The 23,388-nt window shown below is 47.5% G+C and overlaps 1 protein-coding gene across 7 annotated transcripts in view; it reads right to left on the bottom strand.

The window, feature by feature from the left end:
• HDAC7 (histone deacetylase 7) overlaps positions 1 to 23,388 on the bottom strand; it is a 179,166-nt gene that overhangs the window by 6,398 nt on the left and 149,380 nt on the right. For all 7 annotated transcript variants that reach the window (XM_083729180.1, XM_083729182.1, XM_083729181.1 and 4 more), the window contains 12 exons: positions 22,547 to 22,744; positions 20,605 to 20,830; positions 19,869 to 20,002; positions 17,018 to 17,138; positions 16,799 to 16,848; positions 13,607 to 13,714; positions 11,481 to 11,536; positions 10,423 to 10,510; positions 9,861 to 9,980; positions 5,085 to 5,182; positions 954 to 1,072; positions 42 to 175 (listed from right to left, as the gene is read on the bottom strand). In XM_083729180.1, the coding sequence (XP_083585306.1) occupies positions 42 to 175; positions 954 to 1,072; positions 5,085 to 5,182; positions 9,861 to 9,980; positions 10,423 to 10,510; positions 11,481 to 11,536; positions 13,607 to 13,714; positions 16,799 to 16,848; positions 17,018 to 17,138; positions 19,869 to 20,002; positions 20,605 to 20,830; positions 22,547 to 22,744 (1,452 nt within the window). The remainder of the gene's footprint in view (positions 1 to 41; positions 176 to 953; positions 1,073 to 5,084; positions 5,183 to 9,860; positions 9,981 to 10,422; positions 10,511 to 11,480; positions 11,537 to 13,606; positions 13,715 to 16,798; positions 16,849 to 17,017; positions 17,139 to 19,868; positions 20,003 to 20,604; positions 20,831 to 22,546; positions 22,745 to 23,388) is intronic.

Below are 23,388 nucleotides of genomic sequence, written 5' to 3'. Positions count from 1 at the left end.
GGAGGCTGTCCTTGATTCTGCTAAGGATGGGCTCCACTCACCTCATTGCCCAGCAGGACAGAGACACAGGCCTCTGAGGCATCGCAGATGGCAGTCAGATCATGGCCCCCTTCCAGGGCAAGGACAAGAGCACCTCCAGCCACACTCATCAGCTGCTGGGTCATGTAGCCAAAACCTGGAGGGAAGCCAAAGGAAATGGGAGAATTAGACTTTATGGCCCTCACAGAAAAGAGCGCCCTCCCTGTGCATGGAAGATGTCCCACGCTGTCCTCTTGAACACACCCAGACATTCCACACTTCTCTCTCACCCTTTCTGCCCCCCCCCAGCACCCCACTTTCTCTGAACCACCTTCCCAGTTATAAAGTGGATGTGGCTGATTCATAAGGCAAGCACTGCAATGCTTCCTTCCCCAAGAAGGAGTGACATCTGTAGTCAGACCAGGCTGATGTGGGCATAATGATCAATGGGTCACCTAAGTGCACTAAATCCGTCTTTGGCACCCCGCCAGCAAGTAATCTTACTGAAGTTTTTGAGTGGAGTGCTAAGCAGACATCAATGCCCCCACCTTTAAACACTTTCTGGATATAACTGAATTGATGGATTCCTTTTCTGGCCTTTTTTTAGGACAAACTGGTTGGGAACCCAGATTCCATTACAGACTCTTAAGTCCTGTAAAGAGCGCTTTCCCTGCTTAGCTACCCTGTGGGTCCTGGTTCTTCGGATACACCACTGTGTAACCAAGGGCTGGTGAGGAGGACACCCTGTTCATGGTGTGAAGGCCACAGTGGGCTTTGAGGCCCTGGTGTTTGATTGTGACATCATTATCATGGGGTAGGTGAGGATGCCATCATTTCTGACCGAACCTGGACCCACAATCAGTCTTAGGTGATGGAGGCAGATTTCTAATTATCTGGAAAGAAGGATGAGTTTTTCAGTCTGTCAGCAGCCTTACATTTGGCTGAGACCTTGTAGCCTCCCAGTGGCGGCGGATGGCCATCAGCTGCATCAAAGCCTGCAGACACCAGTACCACATCCGGAGAGAACTCATGGGCTATCGGCATCACAACGGTCCTGCAGAGGAGGGAAAACAACAACAGTCTAGGTTGTCTAGCATCACTGGCACTGGGCTAGCACACTCAATGCTCCTGGGCTTCTGCTCCCAGAGTAAAGCAGAACACACTCTAGCTGTAAGGATGGTGCAGAATTCTGCATCAAACCCCTACCAAAAAATTCTGCAATGGAAATTCATGACCTGCCTTCAGTGTGTAAGGCACAGAACTGTGTGTGCTTTTATGATGCATTATACTTCTGCTCGAGACTATCCATATTCCTTCCTTCCTTCCTTCCTTCCTTCCTTCCTTCCTTCCTTCCTTCCTTCCTCTTTGCAATAATTCGTTCTGATTTTTGCAAGTCACGTGGAAGAATAAGAACCTACACATGGCATGGCCTGAAGGCACCTGATCATTCAGCCACCTTGCTGAAGTTAAGAGGGTCGGGGTCTGGTCCCTGACTAAGTGGGGGTTCACCTGGGAACCCCATGAATTCAATCCTCGATCCTATTATGGACGGAAAGTGGACTATAAATAAAGCAAACCACAGAACACAAGGCACAGACATACAATCTTCTATGAAATATTAAGACCAATCAACAGAAGACAATGGGCCATATAGAATTTTTACCCCAAGGTGCTGCTTTATAAAGTAATTATGGAAGGGTCATAGCTCAGTAACAGAATGCCTGCTTCTTTTTGGACAAAATGAAACAGGAGGTTTTTATCACAGATTTTGAGCAATGCAGTTGAAGTACAAGACAAACAAAAAATAAAAGGGACAGTTGAAATAGGAAAAGGGGACATGTATTGAGGTGTTTTCACCATATAACCGTTAAATGTAATACAGTATACTGCCCCACTGACTATGACGGACAAGAAAAAGCTGACCAAATGTTGACAGAGCACCTCCAGGAAGGCCCTTGAAAATCTGACGCAAGTAAGTGTGCATTTCTGTCCTAAAACTTTTCCTGAAGCTTTTCTTCCATGGCTAATGAACCAATGTTTTCTTTCCATAAAGCAGGAGAGGGCAGGAAAATGTCTGGAGGGGAGAGGGTTGAGATGCACTCTCCAACCTAGCATAGGTCTTTCAGAGGAGACTGTAGCTGCATCTCCTAAACAAACAAGCAGTCCAAAACACTCCCCCCAAACCAGAACACCCACCAAACATGAAAAAATGAACAGGACTCTGAGGATTTTTATTTTCTGAATGTGGTTCAGCAACATGGATAGCTTGGCCAATGTTCAGCACCCTCTCTTGCATCAGAGACATTGGCAGCCATTGTTTGTGCATTTTCCAAAGCTCAATTTAGCAAATTAAGGGCTAGAACTTCTCTTTCTCCAGCTGTGCCCAGTTCGATCGTCTACTTTTTGCTATCTTTCTTTCCTGAGTTTCTGTGGTATGACATGGACCCGGTGGCCTATGGCTTCTCTCTCCCTGCTCCTCTTCTCTTTCAGTGTTTCTCAGATGTTTTGAGCTCAGCCTCCCTCCCTTCCCCTTGACACTCTGCCAGAGGCGAGCTGTTTCTCAGCCCTGTGTTGCCAGACTTGCTTTCTGGGACCACTTCTAAACCCTTGCCAGTCGCCTTGGGATGAAAGCAACCCAGAGCCCTTGTTTGCATCAGGAGGCTGTTCTGTAGCGCTGCCTGTGAAATGACGAGAGCTCACGGGCTTGGACCTGTTCCCAGCAACGCCAAGGCTAAGTTGGCTCAGGATTGAGTTCCTTTTTAGATGCTCCGTGGCGCAAGCTTTTCCCAGCTCTCATACAGAAAGTTCAGCAGGCCTGCAATCTTGCCCGCTGGGATGAAATCCCAGCCTACTCCAAAGGCCCATCCATCAGCTGGGTCATGCTTGCCAAGCAACTCAAAAGAGGCATGATATCCATAGGGCCTGGGAGCTGCATTTCTGTGTACAGTGAGGGTGGGGGAAAACTATTTATAGAGCCCTTTTAAGTGCAATCAAAGCACATATGCTGGGCAGCTGTGGGAGGGCGGCCTTTTTCCAAAGCCCAAGCTTGGCACGTATTGGGTTTGTGATTCAAAACTGGGGTTGTGCCAAGCAATTTCAGCCTCATTCATGGGGACGGAATCCTGGAAGTGCAGGCTTTGGCCACGTGGCTAAGAAGAGGCCTGAGGACCCCTTGTCCCTCTCCCCACTGGGGAGCAACTCCTTCTCACACTGAGAAGGTAACTGACAGCTAGTGGAGAGTAGCAGCTAAAGGCCAAACCACACGTGACATTAGTCACACAATTGGGTGAGTGTTTTTTGAAATAGCACCTATGGAGACCCTGATCCAGACTGCATCACAAAGATGGGCATGGGGGGCTTTCATCCCTTGTTCCCCTCTATGCTCCAGACCCTGATCAGCCTGCCTATGTTTGCTAGCTTATTTGCATTGTAAGGAGAGCTTCCAACCAGGTCAGACACAGTGCAAAGAGCAGGTATGGTGTGTGTGAGTGATCTGGATTGGGAACACTGTGGGAGTGGGAAGAGTTAAAAATTTCCTTACCCTGTATGTGCTGTGTGCATGCTATATACTTTTCTCACATAATTAACACAGGTGCTAATTGTGTGAAACACATCAGGTCTTGCTTGGCCACAAGTGGCTGAGTTATGAATCAGGAAGGTCTCGCTTTTGCCTTTCCTATTAAGTCCCTGGGTAGCCACACTCTTGGCGCCCCAGACCCTATTCCTTTGAAAATACAGGGACAAGAGTATGGGTCTATCTTACAGAGCTGTTGTTATAACTATAACAAGACAATGTCTGCAAAGGGCTTTGAATATTCCAAAAGTACAAAAAATTAGAATTGTTGCAGTTATTACATGGGAAGTCCAAAATCTCTCAGAAACTGGGACCATGTTTTTGACATTGCTGCCACAGCAGGGCTAGTCCATGTGGGACTCTCTAGATGTTGCTGGAGGTTGCAAGCTACCATGGTTAATGGTATGGGAGAGGCTGGCAGGAGAAGCCACGCTGCAGCAAAGCAAATGCCACAGAGCAAATGTAAGAAGGGGCCAAACAGAACTTTGGGTCTGGGCTTAAGGATTCCAGATGGCTTGCTAGGGGGCAGCTAGGGATGGGGGCCAGGGCCTGAGGAGTGTGTGTTGGGGGAAGTGCTGCAGCTGTCAGCAGAGGTGTGCGTGCAACTTTTGACAAAGCAGGAAAGAGAAATTTACAGCCTGGTCCTAGGTTTAATCATGTTTGCTTGGAAGTAAGTCCCACTGGATTCCATGAGAGTCGCTTCCAAGTATGTACACTCAATATTGCAGCCTTAAGGCTTCCTTTCCTGACTCTGAAGTTCTCCCCGCCCACCAACCCCCACTCCCCCCCTCGTGATGAAAATAAAAAGAAAACCAGGCAACTCTGCATTCCTTCAGATAATATAAAACCAGTAACCATATTCAAACAGTTCATATTGCCATGTTGTAAAGTCAAAAGGGCAGACTGAAGCTTTCGTTCTACTAAGTTTCTCAGATCAGATTGAGGTATCTCCTACTTAGCTAGGTAGTGAAGAAGCTGAGACTGTGTGCAGAATCTTAAACTGAAAATTTCTAACAGCCCAGCTGTAGAACAAATATAGGAGCTGAGATTTTGCAAGGATCAGCTCAGGTTCTGCAGAGCACATTTAATTTAGAATGTGCTACTCTCTTGTGCCTGTTTCCTCGTTCTTCTGTTTCTCCCTCCCAACTTAAATTGTAAACTCAGAACAGAAGTTGACCTTTGGAGGCTCACCATGTGGCAATCCAAGGGAGGGTCTTCTAGGAAGCTAGAGGGCATGCACAGATTAGAAATGAAACAGTATGTCCACCCCAAAGCTTTTGTAGGCAAAAGCGTTATTGAAGTGTGATCACATATAACCACCCTGATAATATCATGAGAACAAATCATCATATATGCACAATAAAAAGGATGTCTGGAGGGACCCTGAATCCTCCACTTGTTCCGAATGCAGCCAAAAGGTTAATACAAGAAGACTCTACTGGTGTTAAAGCTGTGGGGGCCACAGGAAGTCTGGCATGAAGGGGAGGCCTACCGGAAAGCAGCTAAGTACTCGGGGTCCCCCATGGGTGGGTCGAGGCCACCTGTCCAAGCAACGTTGACGGTGAAGCCCTCTCCAGCACCAGAGCCCACCTAAAAGAGAAAACAACACAGAGGCTCCTTATGCAGTGTGTTCTTCTGGCCCATCTCAGCCATACAAAGGGAGCTCTTATTTTAAAAAGAATCAGGGAGGAGTCAGACTTCAGCTTCGCCCCCCCCCCCCATTCAGCTGTGATGAGAGAAGCAGGAGAAAGTGAATGCTCCATGGTGGCCACACTGGGTTTCTTGATGTACTAGATAACATGCTCAGAAGACCCGGGCAAATTGGATACACTCTCATCAACACTGGGTATCTATGGAACTGCTTACAATAGCAGGAAAAAGAGCAGCACAAACAATGTAACTTGGAGATGTGTCCTTGAATCAGTTTTTAAATATACTTTGCTTCTGTGTGATCATATCACAGTGGCTTGCAAGATGGAGGTCCAAATGTAAACTTCTAAAAATGTTCTTTAAAGTACAAAGCAAATCCACAACTTCTCAGGACAGGAGAACCGAGGTGCTGCGTTTTTCTTTGGGAAGGAGAGGGACTGGTGACGAACCACAGGCAGCTTCTCCAATCTGGGGGCGGGGGTGTCTTTATAAGTTGTTGGACTTCAACTCCCATCAGCCCCAGCTAGCACCACAGTCAATGGTCAGGGATGATGGGAACTGTAGTCCAGCAATGTCTAGAGGAAAAATATTGGGGATAAGCAAGTTGTTTTCGTAGCATTTTCCTAGTTCAAATTAAAATTGGCTCTTTTCTGTGCTGCACAATGGATGGGGACACAATGGCATTTTAAGACTCACTAGAGGAAACAGCCTCATGGTGATGACAATATATATCCATTTCTTAAATGTATTAATGTGTCTTTCTAAACATGTACTGAATGCAATGCACAAAAGAAGTTTTTTAAAATAAAACCCCCAGATTGTAAGAAATCAAAACTTAAACGACTGAGTACTTGTAAGTAATGTCAGGGGATCCAGGATCCTATCACAACAATGAAAGGTTTTCACATTGCTGCTAAAGGAGTACAGTGGTACCTTGGGTTAAGTACTTAATTCATTGTGGAGGTCTGTTCTTAACCTGAAACTGTTCTTAACCTGAAGCACCACTTTAGCTAATGGGGCCTCCTGCTGCTGCTGCACCGCTGCTGCACGAGTTCTGTTCTCATCCTGAAGCAAAGTTCTTAACCCAAGGTAATATTTCTGGGTTAGCGGAGTCTGTAACCTGAAGCGTCTGTAACCTGAAGCGTATGTAACCCGAGGTACCACTGTAATTTTAATGTGGCTTGATGGATCTTTGTCCAGGACTGCAGTGTCACCTTTCAGAAGATCCTGCCCTTTTGGCACTGCACATGAGATCCAGAGTAAGGCATCTCCCAAAGAATTTTGGAGCCTGAAAAGATTTGTAAGGGGAACAGCTCATAGCTGAGAGGCCAAATTCATATACAAAAGTGTTTCAGAAAAGCAACAGAAGTTTTTGACACATAGAATGGGCAGTTGTTCCTTTCTGAAATATGCTCATGTGGTGTGATGGGTTAAGAATGTGAGCAGAGGATTAGCTACTTCTTCCGAGCTGCAGCTCTACGTACAGGAAGCACGCTGACTTCTTTCCCCCTCTGCACGCTGGGCCCCAGTTCTACATTGCCAGCTAAATCAAGAATTATCTCAAAACTTGAGTGCTCCTCTGGCATTGGTGATACCGCAGAGAGTTTGGGGCTTGTCTGTGTGCATGTGTGCATGGTCATGTGCACTTGTGTGCGTGTGTCTAAATGCTTGCACCACACACCATAATGCCAAGTGCAAATGCAAGTCCAAAGCAGGTCAAAAGAATGTAAGAGCAGCCCCTGCTGGAGCCAACCAAAGGCTCATGCAGCACCCTGTTTTCCACCCTGGCCAACCTGACATCCCCATGGGAAGACCACAAGCAGGACACGAGGGCAACAGCATTCTCCTCCCTGTGATCCCTAGCAAGTGGTATTCAGAGGCAGATGCCTGCTGACCCTGGAGGTAACTTAGGTCCCCAAATATGGCTTTTTATTGCTGTAAACAGAGAGCAAGCATAGCTTACAGCAGGACTGGCATATACTAACTTTTATTACATGTATTTCAATGGTCCTTCTAGAACTTTGAGTTGCATGCCAGCTGTTGGAGTTTGCTCCACAGCCTTCATCATCTTTGGGATGCAACCAGGTGACAGGACAGGACAGGAATTTTGCAGGAGGGGCCAGAGCAGTGGCCTTTTTCCATGGTAGCAAGGGTAATCAAACAAAATCAAATGGGAATGGGTGATGGGGGCGGTGGGTGGGTGGGAGGGAGGAGATAATATCTGGTGTACAGAAAACAAATTTATGCATGTCCAATTAACATTGTACATCAGCACAACCCAGAAATGGCCAGAAAAGGGGGCAAAACAGGGGTGGGGGCATTGACACACGTGAGGGTCAGAAATACCCCCCCCACCAAACGGTTGTTGCCTGTAGTTCTGCACATCTATATCTTAACTTGTAAGCTAGTTGGGAAGGAGGGAGGGAGGGAGGGGGGAGGGACCCATACCAGAGGCCCTGAGAATTCTGCTCCAGTCCTGCGTCTCGGCAGAGCTGCAACATCAAAATAGACAGTGGGGCAGATGAAGGAGGGGGAAACAGCTCATAAAGCGCAGGGAGGGGAGCCTCGGGTGATACGCCACAGTCTCACAGGGATTCGCACAGCATCATAAACAATCCCTCAGCCCCTTTGATATCTCCTGCTCACAGAGAAAGATGAGAACCAGATGGGAGCCAACTATAGTTCTGGCCACTCTCAGCGCTAAGCCCCTTTGAAAGCAGGTTGTAAAACATGATGGATTTGAAATGACAAAGGGAGTTCGGCCGACTCTCCCCAACCCTTGGCTTGCAGGAATCCCCACCATCTCCTGCTAGAGCTCTCCAGTGTTGCCATAAGGAGTTCTCCCTTGAGAATGCTTTCCTTCAAAGAGGGCACTTATGCTCCTAACTGGGAATTTTTGTCATTTAAAACCTTGTGAATATGGGTGAATGTGGTATGTAAATACTGGAAGCAGCCACTGCTTAAATCCTGGTAGGTTTCCAAGGGCTTATTCATACTGCATTGCACTTCAGACAGTGTAACCTCCTGACTGCTTGAGCTGATGTGTCCACCAGTGCCCCAGTTGCTCAGGGAACAAAGCTGGTCAGTCAGGATGAAAACTGTGGGAAAACTGAACTACCTGTGTAAAACTAAGTTCTGGGAAGCTGGTTGGGAAGCAACCTTAGAAGGTAGAGAAATTATAGGTCAGAGTGCTCAGACGAAGGGTGGCTGAAAGAAAAGGGGAGAAACAGAGAAACTTAAAGGAAGGGCAGGTAGAATAAACAGAGGCTTGAGGGCTGTGGGCCATGGAGATAAGAGAGCATGAGGGTGGTAGGCCTTGTCTCTGGGAGGGTCCTGTGCTTTTATGAGAGGGATGTTGTTTGACTCCAGCAGAAGGGAACATTCTGCCAGCTCTGCCACCTCCCATTTCCACAATATTGTGACTGGTCAATCATAAAGAAGCAGTGAGAGGGAGTACTGGGTTCCGTTTATCAGTTTGAATGGATCAGTCAATTCCTGGGCTAGTTTTATTTCAGGGATCTGGTGGATGATGCAAACCTGCTGTCTTTTGTGGACAAACAAAAAGATACATTTGCATCACCCATATTCTTTTCTTTCTTTTTCTTGGTGGAGGCACCAAACACCTATCATTCCTGGGCCCTTGTGATGTAGCAATCCATTCACAGTCACATGGTGAGTGCATGATGAGACCTGTCAGCACTTGTGAAATGGGGCTTCCCCTCTCTCCTCTTCATACCCCACACTCTCCCCAAATCTGCTTACTTGAACGGATTTTTAGAGGGCATGTGGGCAGAGGGAGGAGAGAGGGAGAACATTCCTTTGCACAAGTAGAAATCCTTGCACCAAAGAAATGTTTGCTTTTGCTTTGCTGTTGGCATCCATCTGTCTCGAGAGACAATGGAGTGTGCCTCCAGGGGTGAAGTCAAACCACTAGAGAATCACAGCTCCTGCTGTGGCTGCTGAGACTGGCAACTCGTAACTGCCACCTCCTGCATTGTTTTCACTGCATTAGCGGCACCAAAGTGACCTCTCGGGGATGCAAGCCTGGGCAGTGTGTCTGGAGGTCCTGGGCTGCCCAGGTGACAAACCCCACTCTAAGCCTCAGTGATGTGGTCCACAGGCAAGCAGAGAAAGATGTTTGTCACCAGTTTGGCTGCAGGAGTTACAGGAAGGAGGCGTACAAGGCACCATCCAACCATCTTAGGAACTCTTGTGTAGGGTTTACTCTTTACCCTTTTCTTCTCCCAATTATGTCCCACAGGGCACTACACAGGATTCGACTCAAAGCTGCGAAGTCAGGATTTGAAGTCAGGTCTCCAGAAGCAAAAAATCACTATTTGATTTTGATTTTATAGCCACACCGGCTATAAAACAATGTTGCTTGGCTTGCATTCCTCAATTCTGAGATGCCTCCTGCCTCAGGGATGCAGACCCTGTGTCCCTCCAGATGTTGCTGGCTCTCATCACCCCCAGCTCACATGGTGAATAGTCAGGGATGATAGGAGCTGCAATCCAACAGCATCTGGAGGGCCACAGGTTCCCCCAACCTGTCCTATCTCCTACCCACTTTCCCCTAACAAGGGGCTGTGGAGAAGAGAACCATTCAACAAAAGCTCACCTCCTCGGCTGCTCCGCTTCCAGGGAAGAAGTTGCCATCATCATGGCGATGCAAAGACATGTAGAGGACATTTGGGTCCCTGTAGAACACTTGCTGAGTCCCATTGCCATGGTGAACATCCTGAGGAGGAGCAGGAAGAGGGCAAGACAATGTGAGAGAAAGCTGTTGTTATTATTATTATTACTGATTAGATTTCTGATCCGCTCTCCACTACAAAGTCACGGAATGGGTTACAACAATTTAAAAATGCAATATTAAAAACAGTTTAAACAGATTACAATGCAGACACCAGGGTGGTGCCCTAAAATAAATATCTCAGGGGTTAAAGGCCAGGTGTGTAAAGAGATGCATCTTCAGGATCCAATGAAAATTACAGAAAGAGGATGGTGGATGTACCTCGTTCTGTAGGGGTGGGAGTGGGAAGCTGCTGGCCATCTACTTTCACTGCCTCGCCTGGTTGCTGAACCCTAAGCTTACATTCTACATCCCTGCAAGAATCATGGGAAACCAACTTGCAGTCTGGGAAGAGGGAGAAAGACCAGCTTGGTGGATGGAGACTCACCCAGTCTATGATAAGAATCTTGCTGATTTTCCCTTTCTGCTGAAGCTGCCTGGCTGCAATCGCCACTGAATTGAAGAAGCAGAAGCCCCTGGCAAGGAAGGATGAAGGCAAGAAGGTCAGCATCCAAGACAGACAGTGCCCTGGGGTACTCCCCCACCCTCCACACCTGGGGCATCCAAGGTCCTCCCTTGTGTACTGTTGCCTCCATGGAATGGACCACTCCCTGTCCCTTGTCAAAGGCAAGTCTTATAATATGGACAGAATTTTGACATTCCTCAAGAGGACCAGATCACAGGCAGCAAAGGTGATGAAATCTGTTGTGCTATTCCATTCGTGCACCTCTTTTGGACTCCACAAAAGTGCATCACAAGGACACATTTTTGACCCCCTTGCCACCAGAAAACTGTTTTCTCCTGGAGACTTGCCAAAGCCTGAGCTCAGAATTCCTCTGGCTCCAACATCATGCTCATCGCTTCACAGCTGCAGCATCAGGTGGTACCATGCATGTGTGAATGAGCAACCAGGGGTCAGACACCACATGCAAACCTTTCACATTGTCTCAGACACCATGCTTTTCACTGGAATCTTTTCATGTGCTGAGCTGAGAGCCAACAGGTGCTGTGCACTGAAGTGATGCAACTCAAATGTCTGCACCAGGGTGAATCCTTCAAGTGCCGTTGTTTCTTGTACAGGCCAAGACTTTTACCACTTTCTATAGGTTAAGACTAGCATCTCAAATGGTGCCTGGATTGCAACTGGGAAATGGTGCAAAGTCTGGAGCACTGGGATGATGGGCTCAAAGGGCACCTTCTCATTAGGATGAAAAGCTTTGACGCAGGAAGGAGAGGACAAAGGGCCAGATTGGACAAAGGGCAAGCTGTTGCAAGCTGCACAAAACCTCCAGTTAGCACAACGTGGTTCTGGGAGAAACCCTTAAAGAGCATGGGGGGGGGGAGGAGAGTGGGGGTTGTTCTGTCTGGCAAGCAGAAATGCTTGTGCAGATGGAACTATCATAACAGCACAACAGTGAATTCCTCCCCGAGAGGTGCAGTCCTTACATTGCAGTTGAGGGGTCTGCATGGTGTCCAGGAGGTCGAACAACAGCAAAGCCATTCTGCAAAAAACATTATAAAAAACAAAAACTGGGTGACTGGTTTGATAAACAGCATTGCGGCATCATTGCTATTACTGTTGCTGTCATTACTAATATCTACATTGCTTAAAATAAAACAAGTGCTTCAAGGATATTTTAAAGGTCCGAGTATCAAATCATAGATATTGGATGAGTAATCATAAGTGAAGTGGTTTTTGACTTCTACTTGTTTCGAATCATGTCTGAATATATGTGACGGCAAGTTAAATAACTGGACTTTCTTCTGTTTTCTTTCTTTCTTTCTTTTTCTTTTGCCTTGGTCTCATTATTCTTTAGATCTAGTTACTGCACTTACTGTATTCATTACATTTCATAGGCACATCACAGCCAAAGCGAAGCTCTTCTCTCTGTCACTTAGGTGACTATTTCTAGCATCTGACAAGATAGGCTTTGGCCCCCAATCAGAAGAAATGAGGTTTGGTGTGTTTGTTTGTGTGTTAGAACCCCCCCCCCCAATAAATGAGTTGGCCTTAAAGATGTCATATCACTCTTCTTTGGTTTTTTTGAAGCAACATACTAAGAAGGCTGTTCCTTTGGGTAAGATCTGGCTGATTTTGGTGGGAAAGACTTAAATCTGTGCTTGACTATTCCATTGAAATGGTTAGACAAAGAAGCGCTTAACTCAGTTCCCATTTAAGTCCAGGGGAAAACTGAGTCGTGACTAAGGTGAGTCCCACTGATTTCCAATGGGACACAAGTGCACTTTGCTTGTTCTGGATCCAACCTATTAAACAAACTGTGCTGATGAAAATACTGGCATTTTGAGAAAGCTTTTTTGTATAACATGATCTCTTAAACACTCTTAGAACAGGAAGAATGTTATCTAAGAAATGTGTAACTCTGGTTTGATAATATATTACAAAACCTGTCAGGCATGATTCATTTAAAACAAATGCTGTTTCTGATTTATTTGCCTCTCTTGTAGTTTGGGGTGGCTTTATAAAATCAATTACAACACTGCTCACTCCATCAAACTATACATCTAAAGGAAATAACAGCAAACTCATGTAAACACAATTTAATACTAACAGACATATACCACTTTGAGGCTTAAAGCTAAACATTTAAATGTTTGCCCTCACTCTCAGCTGATTTTGTTTGCCCTTGGTGATGTCATCAATACTTAAATGTGACACCATCACACCCATTATGTTTGCCCTGAGTGACTGGGTTCACTCTACTGGGGGCAGGATGTGCCAAAAGTAGGCAATGAGAAGGGAAAGGAACAGCAGTGAATAGGCTTGAAAAAGCTGTCCATTAAGGGGTGGGATTTGGTTTTTTTTTTGGGGGGGGGGAGCATTTTCCCTCATCAAGAGAGAGAGAGAGAGAAATTCAGCCTGAAAATGGAAATAGGTAAACATTCAGATTAGCCTTAATTAAAATGTGCCTGGTGCAATTGCCAAATGTCTGTGAATAGAAATGGGCACCCCCCCAACTGAAAACCCAGCAAAAGGAAACATTGCTACACCTCCTCTGAAGTTTATGCCAAAGCCTTGGGGCCACTACAGAAAAGGCACTCCTCCTCCCAGCTGCCATTGTGACTTCACTGCAGGATGTGATTTTTGAGCAAGACCTTACTGTAAGTTCCTAATAGCAGTAATTTCTCACAGTAAGTCTACTGGAACAGTCTCCCCTCTCTTCAGATGCGTGTGTGTTCTGCACCATAACAAATCAAAACTTTTGAGAAACTCTAATCAGCCTCATCATGCCTTTGTCCTTTCCAAGCCACTTCCAGAAGTGTATTTCTCTGCTATGAACTCAGAGCCTACAAACTGTAGAGACCTCGGCCCTATACACCTGGCTGGTTTCGGGGCCTCACCCAACACCTGCAAATTTTTTCTCCCCCTCTTAGCACTCTGACAATTTGGGTGGTGGCAGCAAAAAGAAAGAAAAGGACAAAAGTAGACAGGGCTGTGGAGAGGTTTGTTGAAATTCTGTGCAATTCTACTCAGAGATTCTGCCACAGAATCTGCAGAGACACGTGCTCCTTCGTGGAAGGAGGGCTGCCCTGCCTCCCTGCCATCCTCTTACCTTGAGCTGCCTGCTGGCCACTTTGAAGGCCAGTTCTGTGACGCTGCCAGCTGCCCAGCGTGCCGCATTGCTGGAGTGCAGCTCGTTCCAGATGGTGTCGCTGTCCACCTGGACGCAGGAGGAAATGAAGAGAAGTTAGCCCACAGCGCCTTGGTGAAGGGCCCCCATCTAATCCCAGATCACACAATGGCAGGATAGGAGCACACAGGGCTATAAAAGCACTGGAAAGACCCCCCCAGGGCAGACCTTTAACTTTGGACCAAGGAGGTCTGGATTCAAACATCAACTAAGCTCAGAGCTCACTGAACGGCCTAGGATACCTTTCAACCTTAGTTCTCTGCCTGTAAAATAGGCATTTTCAAGGAATCTGCCTCACAGGGCTGTTGTGAGGGCAAATAAGAATCGCTCAGCACTTTGCATGCAACAAGTGCTCATTCATGATTAACCATGGAAATGTGGTCCCCAACAAATCAAAGTTTTTGTGGGCCTCCCTCAGACTTAACACCATCCTCCCCCCAGGCTGCATTCCAGTGGGGCTCAACTTGCCCAGCACAACCCCCTCTAGGCAACAAGTAGGGGCAGGAAGAACCCATTCTTTTTACCTTCTTGATTCTATTTGATTTTTTTTTTCAAAAACAAACATCTTGGTTTGATCAGGATCACGTCATCGGCAAAGTAAGAGCCGGAAAACCTCAGAGATTCTCTTCTGATCAACTCCATGTGTGAGCAGAACCCCCCTTCTGCCTGACTGCTCCGGGCGCGCTTCTCTCGCTCTCCCTCTCTTTCTCTCCGGGTGCAGGGGGCCGGGGGGGGGGGAGAGGAGCCAAGGCCCATCCGTAAGGACAAGGGGAAGGAAGAGGGATGAAGGTACAGAGAGGCCCAAGAGAAAGAGCGCGCAAGAGGTTAAAGAGAAGGAGAACAGGGCTGGGCTGGGAGGCAGCATCCTGGAAAAGAGAGCGAGAAAAAAACAAAAACAGAAAACAGAAGAGGCACGCAAGAAGGCCATGAACAAAAGTGAGTGTGGCAGAGTGCCCAGAGGGAGGGGGGGACACAAGAGACAGAGAGAAGGAGGGATGGGGAAGATCCCCCCCAAACTATCCCTATTCCCACCCCAGAGGCAATGAGGGGGCTCCCAAACTGTGACCAGGGGGCCACCCGCAGTCTGCGAGCTTCACTCAGGTGGCCCACGGTGTGTCCGCATTTAATACTCATGTTAATTTTGTAATTGTTTTTTCATTGCTTCTTTTATTTCTCATATTGTATTTTATGGGACTCATTTTGTAATGCAATAAAATACAATGTAAGGAACAAAAGAAGCAATAAAAATGCAATTAAAAATCATACAGCATCTAGCACATTGCTAAAACAGGCACAACAGAACCATTAAGTCTGTCAAAACCCTCAGCAATTTCTGTGGGTGGGGGGAGCTCTAGGTTTGAGCTCCAAAGCTGAAGAGGCAGCCACAATGGAAATATATGTGCATTTGAAGATGTAGGTGATGTCTGGATGATCACATAGAGCACCCCCTTAAAGCTATTGATTTCTGGAAGTTGCAAGCATAAGGCCTAGTTCTAACAGAGATGGTGAGCACATGCACAGGCTGTACCATTTCAGAGGAGGCTCACCTGGTAAAATCCTCCCCCACACAAAAAAACCAAATAAAAATAATGCAAACCTGTCCTACATAGTACACTAGATGTCATGGAACAGCCTTGTCTTGGCATCTAGTTTTCTATGCTGACAAATGTACAGAGGAGCATCCTGCCATGTGAGGACCCCCCTTCTTACCACATCTGCAGTCTGAAGTGGGGCAGCACCAGTTTAAGACTTTAGTGAGAAGCAGGCCTTTGAAGCAGGGTGGCAAGCTGAAAAAATGGACAATTGCTGTGTAGAAGCCAGAGCTTCACCAGGAGTAGCATGTCAGGTGAATGATATCTGGTGAAATGCCTTCTTCTGCACCAGGTTCTGGGGAGCCTGTCCTTTTCTGCACTCAGTCACCCTACCGGTGCTGGCAGTGAGGTGGCGATGGGGAGAGCATATGGAAGAAGGGAGCCTTGTCTAGGATGGGCTGAACCTCTTGGTCCTGCTTCAGAAATGTTTTGGCTGAATCAGATTTTAAAGGACATCCATCCAGATCCCACCAAAAGCTCTGGCTGGTGTTCTGGATATCTTCAGGCTCTGCATATGGATTACAGGGTGGTCACCAGGCCCTGTTGCAGATGCCCAGAGGCAGCTCGTGTGGGATCTGGTGCCACCAACAATGTCATTGTGACCTCACAATGTTCTGGCGAACCCTGTCTGTGTGTAGCAAAGGCTTACTGGAACCTGCTTTATCCGGTGGCAAGATGCTGCCAAGGCCAGGGGGGATTCTGGTTGGGGTGGAGGCCATTTGACTCTCTGTGGGATGGTTTACGGGGCACCTCCACTTTACCAGTTTACCCCTCCCACCCCAGCCAGGATGTTGGAAAGAGGTCCACGGCAGGCGCAGGAAGAAGGAGGTAAGTGGCTGGCCACAAAGAGAAGCCCAAGGGAAGGGGGCTCTCTTCACTGGCCTGTTCCCTTGAGCCAGAGAGAGGCCTCCTCAAAGCAAGAGCTTCATGGTGAGGAAAGGCTTGCTGGTGAGCAAGGGTGGCTGGGAGTGGTGGGCAGCCACGTAACAAGGGCTGGGGAAGGACTCTTGATCCTCTGTAGTCAGAGACAGGGACAGCCAGAATGAGAAAGAACAGAACAGGAATATATATCCCCCATTCCTTTGACAAAGCCTGAGGATTGCGTCACCCCCTTAGTCATATCCTCCTCTTGCCTGCGCTGATATTGCATCAAGGAACAGCTGGCGGGGACAGGAGACAGGGGAGGATGGCGCCATGTGGATGCAATGAGGAGCCAGTGCATTGGTGAAGCATGGGTCCCCCCCTCTGTCACCCCCTTCCAATCCCCACTGGCCACTCTTGCTTACATCATTGCCTATCCCAGGGAGGGGTAGCTGCAGGCCAGAGGTTGCTGTGACTTAAACTTTCAAGCTGTCCCCCGACACCCACCCACCCTTGTGTATCCCAGTTGAATGCCTCCTCCATTTTGTGCCAGCCTAGCACACAAGCTGACTTCAGAAGGGAGAGCCCCTCACTGGGCGAGGCAAGGTTTGGGAGGGCATCTTTGATGAGAAGAATCTGGTTTGATAGGGAAGAAGCTTACCCCAACCCCACCACAGGGGAGCATGACAAACATCCGCTGGGAAAGGATTCCTGTGAGAGAAAAGAGAGAAGATGAAAGGGACTGAGGGTGCAGGTGAGCATTTTATGTGCATAAGTGCATTGCAAAACATCAGTTTAGAGCACAGCTTCTGACTACAGGCCTCTTTGTTTCCTCTCAGCCTTGGGTTGGGGGCGAGGGGTGGCATGCCTTGGCTCCTACCTGCTAGCTTCCCGTTGTCCAGCTTCAGGCGGCTGAGGGGGTTGGTGCCATACAGCAGCACGTGGCGCTCCGTGTGGACGGACTGCAGCTCCTCCAGAGTGGCCTTGCGCCCCCGCAGACACTGGCAGAGAAACAAGTGGCTGTATTAAGTCAAGGGAGCACAAGGGCCAGCGGCAGGCAAAGAGGTCCCCCAAGGAAGAAGATCTGGAGTGCCAATCAGAGCAGAAGTCTAGGTGGTTCTGACGCAAGGGGCGCAATCCATGCAGGGGAATTTTGCCACATGCAAGTGCTGTTCAAATGAGCAGCATGCCAAAAAAAGTCTTGGCCGGCCTTGTTCTTCATCTCAGGCTCTTCCCAGCTACCTCCCCACACTCAATGAGTTCTTAAGTCCTCCTCTTCTGCTGCCACTTCACCTGCCAAGATGCCACCATGTTTCAACCTTGGCTAGATGTTTTTCCCCTAGTTCAAAGGCATGGAAAAAGTAAACTGTAATTGCCTAGCAACCTCAGAGTGACTGAGCCAGTCATGTTTGATTCTTAAGTGGGAGGTATGTTTGGCACCCATACCTGAGGTTTCCCGGACTGTTCTAAAGCCTGCCTTGCAGTTGCCAGGTAAAGAGGGGAGCAAAGAAAAAGGATCTACACAGGGAATCCAATTGTTCCAAAAGAAAAATGGCTGCTCATAAATTTCCCCAAAATGTGTGAACGCTTTGGTGAAACACACATCTGCCCAGCATCTGCAAAGCGGGCGTCTTCAGAAAATGTGGCAGTGTTCACTTGCAGGATAGGATTTACAGAGCCTGAGAATGCTTTGCTGCTCAGTGAGTCAACAACTTTTGAATTAACAGGGCCATCCTGCGACACTCATAATTATTTTACGTGCACGTTGGGGAACAAACATTTTAACTGCAGAAATATGCATTGTTTTACTGTTTTCTTTTCTGAAGGGCATCTTAGTCACTGGTTAGAATAAGTGCTGTCAGCTAGCATGGGTGGGGAAGGGAACAAGGACAGCACTGGGGATCCAGGGTCCCTGTTGTCCTATGATTGTTTCTCTGTGAAGAGCAGGTTTTTCTGTCTTTCATCTTGGGTTGAGGGCCTCAAAAACTTTCCTCCTTTCCTCTCCTCTTACAGTATTCTCTCCCCCCCCCCCACACACTCAAACACAGGCTTGTTGGGGAATTGGGGAGGAAGAGGGTAGATTCAGGAAAATACACACTTTTTTATTTTGCAGCTTGTTTTTTGGCCCATTCTATAAAAGGGCTCCCTTGGCCAATAAAGCGAGATGAGCGGCGCAACCCCAGAGTTGTCTGCGACTGGACCTAATGGTCAGGGGTCCCTTTACCTTTACCTTTATAAAAGTTTAAACTAATAAAAGCTCACTTTAAAAAACACTAATCATACCAGGCTCCTATAGATTTTATTTAGTAGTTGGCCCCCACCTTATCTCCAAGGAGTTCAAGGTGGTGACATATGTACTTCCATCCCCTCTCCATTTTATCCTCACAACAACCCTTTGGGGTAGGTTAGGCTAAGAGACAGTGATTGGCCCAAGGTCACCCAGTGAGCTGCATGACTGAATGGAGATTTGAACCCTGGTCTGCCAGGTCCTAGTCCGACACTCTAAGCACTACACCACATTGGGAAATGTAGTTCTGTGTGGAAGGCTACAGATCTCTACTGGAGAATTCTCATCACTCTCACCAAACTACAATTCCTGAGGTTATTTTGGGTTAAAAACTGGAGGATAGACAAATGATCAGGAAAAGAAGTGGCTGAGCCTTCTCCTGTGTCTTTCACTGTGGCTAGATATGCAGAAATCAGAAGGTGAGAATCTTTTCACAGTGTGTAGATATCACCTGTAAAGGTATGCAGATTAAGTGGCTGTTAAATGCAGAGCTACAAAGGCTGGTAAAAAGTTGGCAACCCTTGCTGAATTGCTATAAAATGCATATATGTTTATACTTTAGAAATGCACCTTGTTGAGATGACAATCACAATTTGGGTTTGCTGGTTCTCTGTGCTCTGTCCTATTTCCAGACTTCTCAGCCACCATAAGAAAGCATGATTAAGCAGCTGCCAAATTAAACTCAACAGATGCATTTCTTTGTTGGGACCATGAGCTAACAAAGCCACATGAGATTAGTGGGGAGAGCTGAGCACACGTCCAGCGTGTCTTTGAAGTTTCTACTGCAGCCACATGCACAGCTGAAGGTGGAAGTCTCGTCTCTCTTTCAATTTAAACTGGAAAGGGGGTTACTTCTTCAGCATACAATAGAAACTTGAAAACACACACACACACTCCTCGCTCTTCATCATCTTATTACTTTCACCGTTATCTTCTATGAGCACCTGAAAGTGCAACAGGCAACCAGTGGTGTTTCCTGGCTATAGTTTCAAGAACAGTTACTCTAAATTTTCTAACCACTTGGAACACAAGGGCCACTCCTTCATCCAAAGATAAGAGAAATGCCCTGCTCCCAGATGTACCAAAAGTAAAAATACTGGTCATAAGAGGAGTTAATAGGCACTGTGACAAATTATATGTTTCAACTCTAGCACTTGTGGTTGCAGAAAATTCCCTTTCTTCTACTCCTCTCTGCCACCTCCTTCCTTGCATAGATAAAGGTATCCCAATGAGCTAAAAATGAAAATGAAGCAGAATATATTATGAAAAGCCAAGCAAATATATCCCTGGATGCTTTGTTTGAAGAAAGTGTTCAGAACACAGAATTTGGAGGGTATGCATGTATGCAAATTTCGTGCAAACTTCCCATCTCAGACTTCCAAAAGCTACAGCAAAACAGTCTCACACCCTCAGTTCATTACCCTGGACCTGCACTGCCTCCTACCTCACACTGACTGCGTAGGCCACGTTCTTGCAGGCGAGACCAGATGCTCTGGATGCGGCCAGCATGTTCAGGGTGGTTGCTGTTGTCCCCACACGAGCACTGGTGCTTCAACATGACTGAGTCATACACGATGCCTGCAACGAAAAGAAAAGCAGCACCCAGGTCACTCACAAAGCTGCAACACTCTCTGGGCTTGGTGAGCACTGGAAAGCCAACTCGAGCATACAGGAACCATGTGGCACAGCTCTTCCAGAATGCAGTATGGACTGCAGGTGTGGAATTAGGAACTGCAATAATTACTAATGTAAATAAACTCTCTGGTGGGGAACATGTCCTGGTTCTTCTGTCCACCTTTGCTTCCCATCCTGCACTCAGCTCCCACCTGTGGCTCCTAGAAGTTGTCAGCATGTGACAGTGCTCACAATCCTGGGAATGGCTTCAACTGGTCAGGTAAACCAGGTGAGGGGAGCCAATGGGTCTCAAACCCTCAGTGAGGTGGGGACTTCCCCTGTGGTCTAGTTGCCTGGGCAGCACAGCCCCAGAGAAGTCACTTCAGTGCTGCTAATGCGGAAAACAACAACACCAAAGCAGTGGTTACAAATACCCTCTCCCCTGACCATTGGGCCATGTTGGCTGGGGCTGATGGGAGCTGGAGTCCAAAAGCATCTGGAGGGCCACACGTTCCCACTTCTCTTGTAGGGAGTCCTTGGCTTGTGTGTGAAAGCTGTTGCGTTACCTGTGGTGAAGCGAGGCTTGTTCGACTGCTCTTGCACCGGCAAGGGGATTGCCTTGGAAGATGTGTCCTGGCTCAGGTGGGATGCAGTGGCAGGGGCAGGTGACGAATGAGCTCTAGAGAGCGGCCGGTGGGAGCCGCGGCTTGCCGAGACAAGCAGGGAGTCAGGATGCCTCCGCAGCAGCTGCTGCTGCTGCATGCGCTGTTGCTGCTCCCAGACGTACTGGGCCTGTTGACCGAATTAAGAGAGGCACCATGTCAAACAGGAAACCCCCTCATGTCCCCTGCTACTCCTCTTGAAGTGCAGCTGTGGGGATACCTGCCTTCAGAGCGATGCGGAGTTCGCACCTGGGTAGCTGCTGCCCTCTAGTGCTTCTGCCCTGCATAGGCAGAGTCCCTTTGGTTCACCAAAAGCAGAGGCTGGCCAAGGAAAGTGTTTCTGGGGTGCCGGTGTCTAGTTATACTGATGGAGCACAGAAACAACGTCACCCTATTTTGCTGGTTTGTGAGTGTTGCGGAAGTGTTTTCTCTCTTATTTTTAGAGAACCATAGTGTGCTTTTAAGAATTTGTTTCTATTTCTTCCTCTTGGGAATGTGGACCTGTGGAGGTCTCCAACGACTTGTTGCATTTGCCCTTGTTCAGGGTATGGAAATGTTTTCTTTTTTCAAGTGGTAATTTTTTCCTTAGGAAATTATATATAATTTATTTGTTAGTCACTTTAACCTCCAAGGAAACCCAAAGCAATTTACAATGAGCTAACCAAGCACACAAATGAAAAACCCTACATAGATACATTAAAACCTAGAGGAAAAAGAAATACAGTAAAAACACCCCACCCACTTCTAGTTTAAGGTCAAGGGCCTGGTTTTAGAGGAAAGCTTTTGCCTGGAGCCAAAAGATATATACAGTCATACCTCATGTTATATTTGCTTCAGGTTGAGCGCTTTCAGGTTGTGTCCCATGGCAACCCGGAAGTACCAGAAAGGGTTATTTCTGGGCTTTGCTGCTCACGCATGCACAGACACGCAAAATGACATCACGTGCATGCGGAAAAGTGGCGAATTGTGGCCCGCACACACGCTCAGAGGCGGGTTGCGTTCTGCTCATGTTGCGAATGGGCCTCTGGAACGGATCCCATTCGCAACCAGAGGTACCACTGTAACGAAGGCACCAGGCAAGCCTCTCTGGAGAGTGTTTTCCAATATACATATGCATAGATAGCATGTGTGTGTTCACATTTTTAATTAGGAGTTTTTATTTTGCAGTTGCATTCTAATGTTGGTGTATCCCATTTGGCAAACTGGGCTAAAGAATCTGGGTTTTTGAGACAGGAAGGGCTTTAGAAAACATTTGGAAGGGAAAAGGTGTTAAGCAGAAAATTACCTCAGGGAGAAAGGGGTAATTCCTGACCCCTTGGAGTCAGGAAGCTTAAAGAGAGGCCACTAAATATTTTACTATTAGCCAAAGATCACTGCTGCTTCCTGCATGTATGGACTTACATAGCGAAATCAGGAACATTTAAAAAGGACCAGAGTCACAGAATGGTAGAGCTGGAAGGGACCCTGAGGGTCATCTGGTCCAACTCCTGGCAATGCAGCAATCTCAACTAAACTGCAGGGTGCTGGGAGCAATAACACAGGGAGTTGACTTATGCTGAGGGGGACCACTGGTCCACCCAGCTCAGTACGGTCTACACGGGTCGGCAGTGGCTCAACATCATCTCTTTCCGACAGGCTTCTCTCCCAGCCTTCATAGCTGAGATGTTGGGGATTGAGCAGGTGGGGGAACCTTCTACATGCAAACCGGATGCTCATCCAGTGAGCTATGGATCTTCCCAAACCTGAGGATTGGGACATAGCATATGGCTGACATAGCATTTTGAAATGCAGAAAGCATTGTGTGTGTCCCCCCTATCCGTGTGTCCCTTTTGCTCTCTTCCAATACCTGCTGAAGGACATGCTCCTCCTGAGGCTGACCCAACCGGGAGCGACTTTCTGTCTCCTTGCTGCTGCTTCCCCCTGCTGGCAAAGGCTCTGCCTGGGCCTGGGCCGGGTCGCTGGGATCTTCTCCTGCCTCTGCCTCCATGTCTTCTGAAGAAGGGATCTGCTGCAGCCGAGGTTTCTCGCTGGACTTGGCCATGCGCTGGGGTGGGAGGGAGAGAAGACCGAGTAAATCTGGGCTACGGAGACTCAAAATAACCAACCCCACAAACTTCACTGGTTCTGCAAACATAGGCAGTTTGGCTGTGTTTTCCTATTCTGCATCCTGTATCTGAAATGCATTGCATACCGATGAATGGCCAGGCACCTTTCCTCGAGAGCTTGTTAGACGAGGGAAATAATCATTTTATTTGTATGCTGCCTTTCCAAAGTTAAAATGATGCTCAAGGCGGCTTACAATAGATTAAAAATTACATAGCAAAAGTGCTCATAAACAAAACGCCAACAAGCACACAACCAAACAGAACAATTTCCACATAAATCATAAAATCCAAAGTAAAGATACAAAAATCAACAGCAACCACCCCTCCCCACAATAAACCCCATAAGCAACCCCCCAGCCCAAGAGTTTGTTCTGCAGCCTCAGCTTTTGTAGCTGGAGTCCGTCAGGACCGTTTCCTCCCAGGTCAGAGAGCAGGTCTTCCAGGACTCACAGCCAAGACAAAAACAGAACCTTGGATGCTGGGGTTACAGCATGCCCCCTGCATTGCATTACCACACCAGCACACAAGGAATGCTGCCTTGAGGTTCTTTATGTCAGTGGCCCCCTCAACACAGGGACACAGA

This window comes from Podarcis gaigeae (genome assembly GCF_964106915.1).
Source record: "Podarcis gaigeae genome assembly, chromosome: 2".
In the NCBI taxonomy this organism is placed as follows: domain Eukaryota; kingdom Metazoa; phylum Chordata; class Lepidosauria; order Squamata; family Lacertidae; genus Podarcis; species Podarcis gaigeae.
Note: the sequence above shows the minus strand (reverse complement) of the source record. Positions and strands in the feature narration are given on the sequence as shown.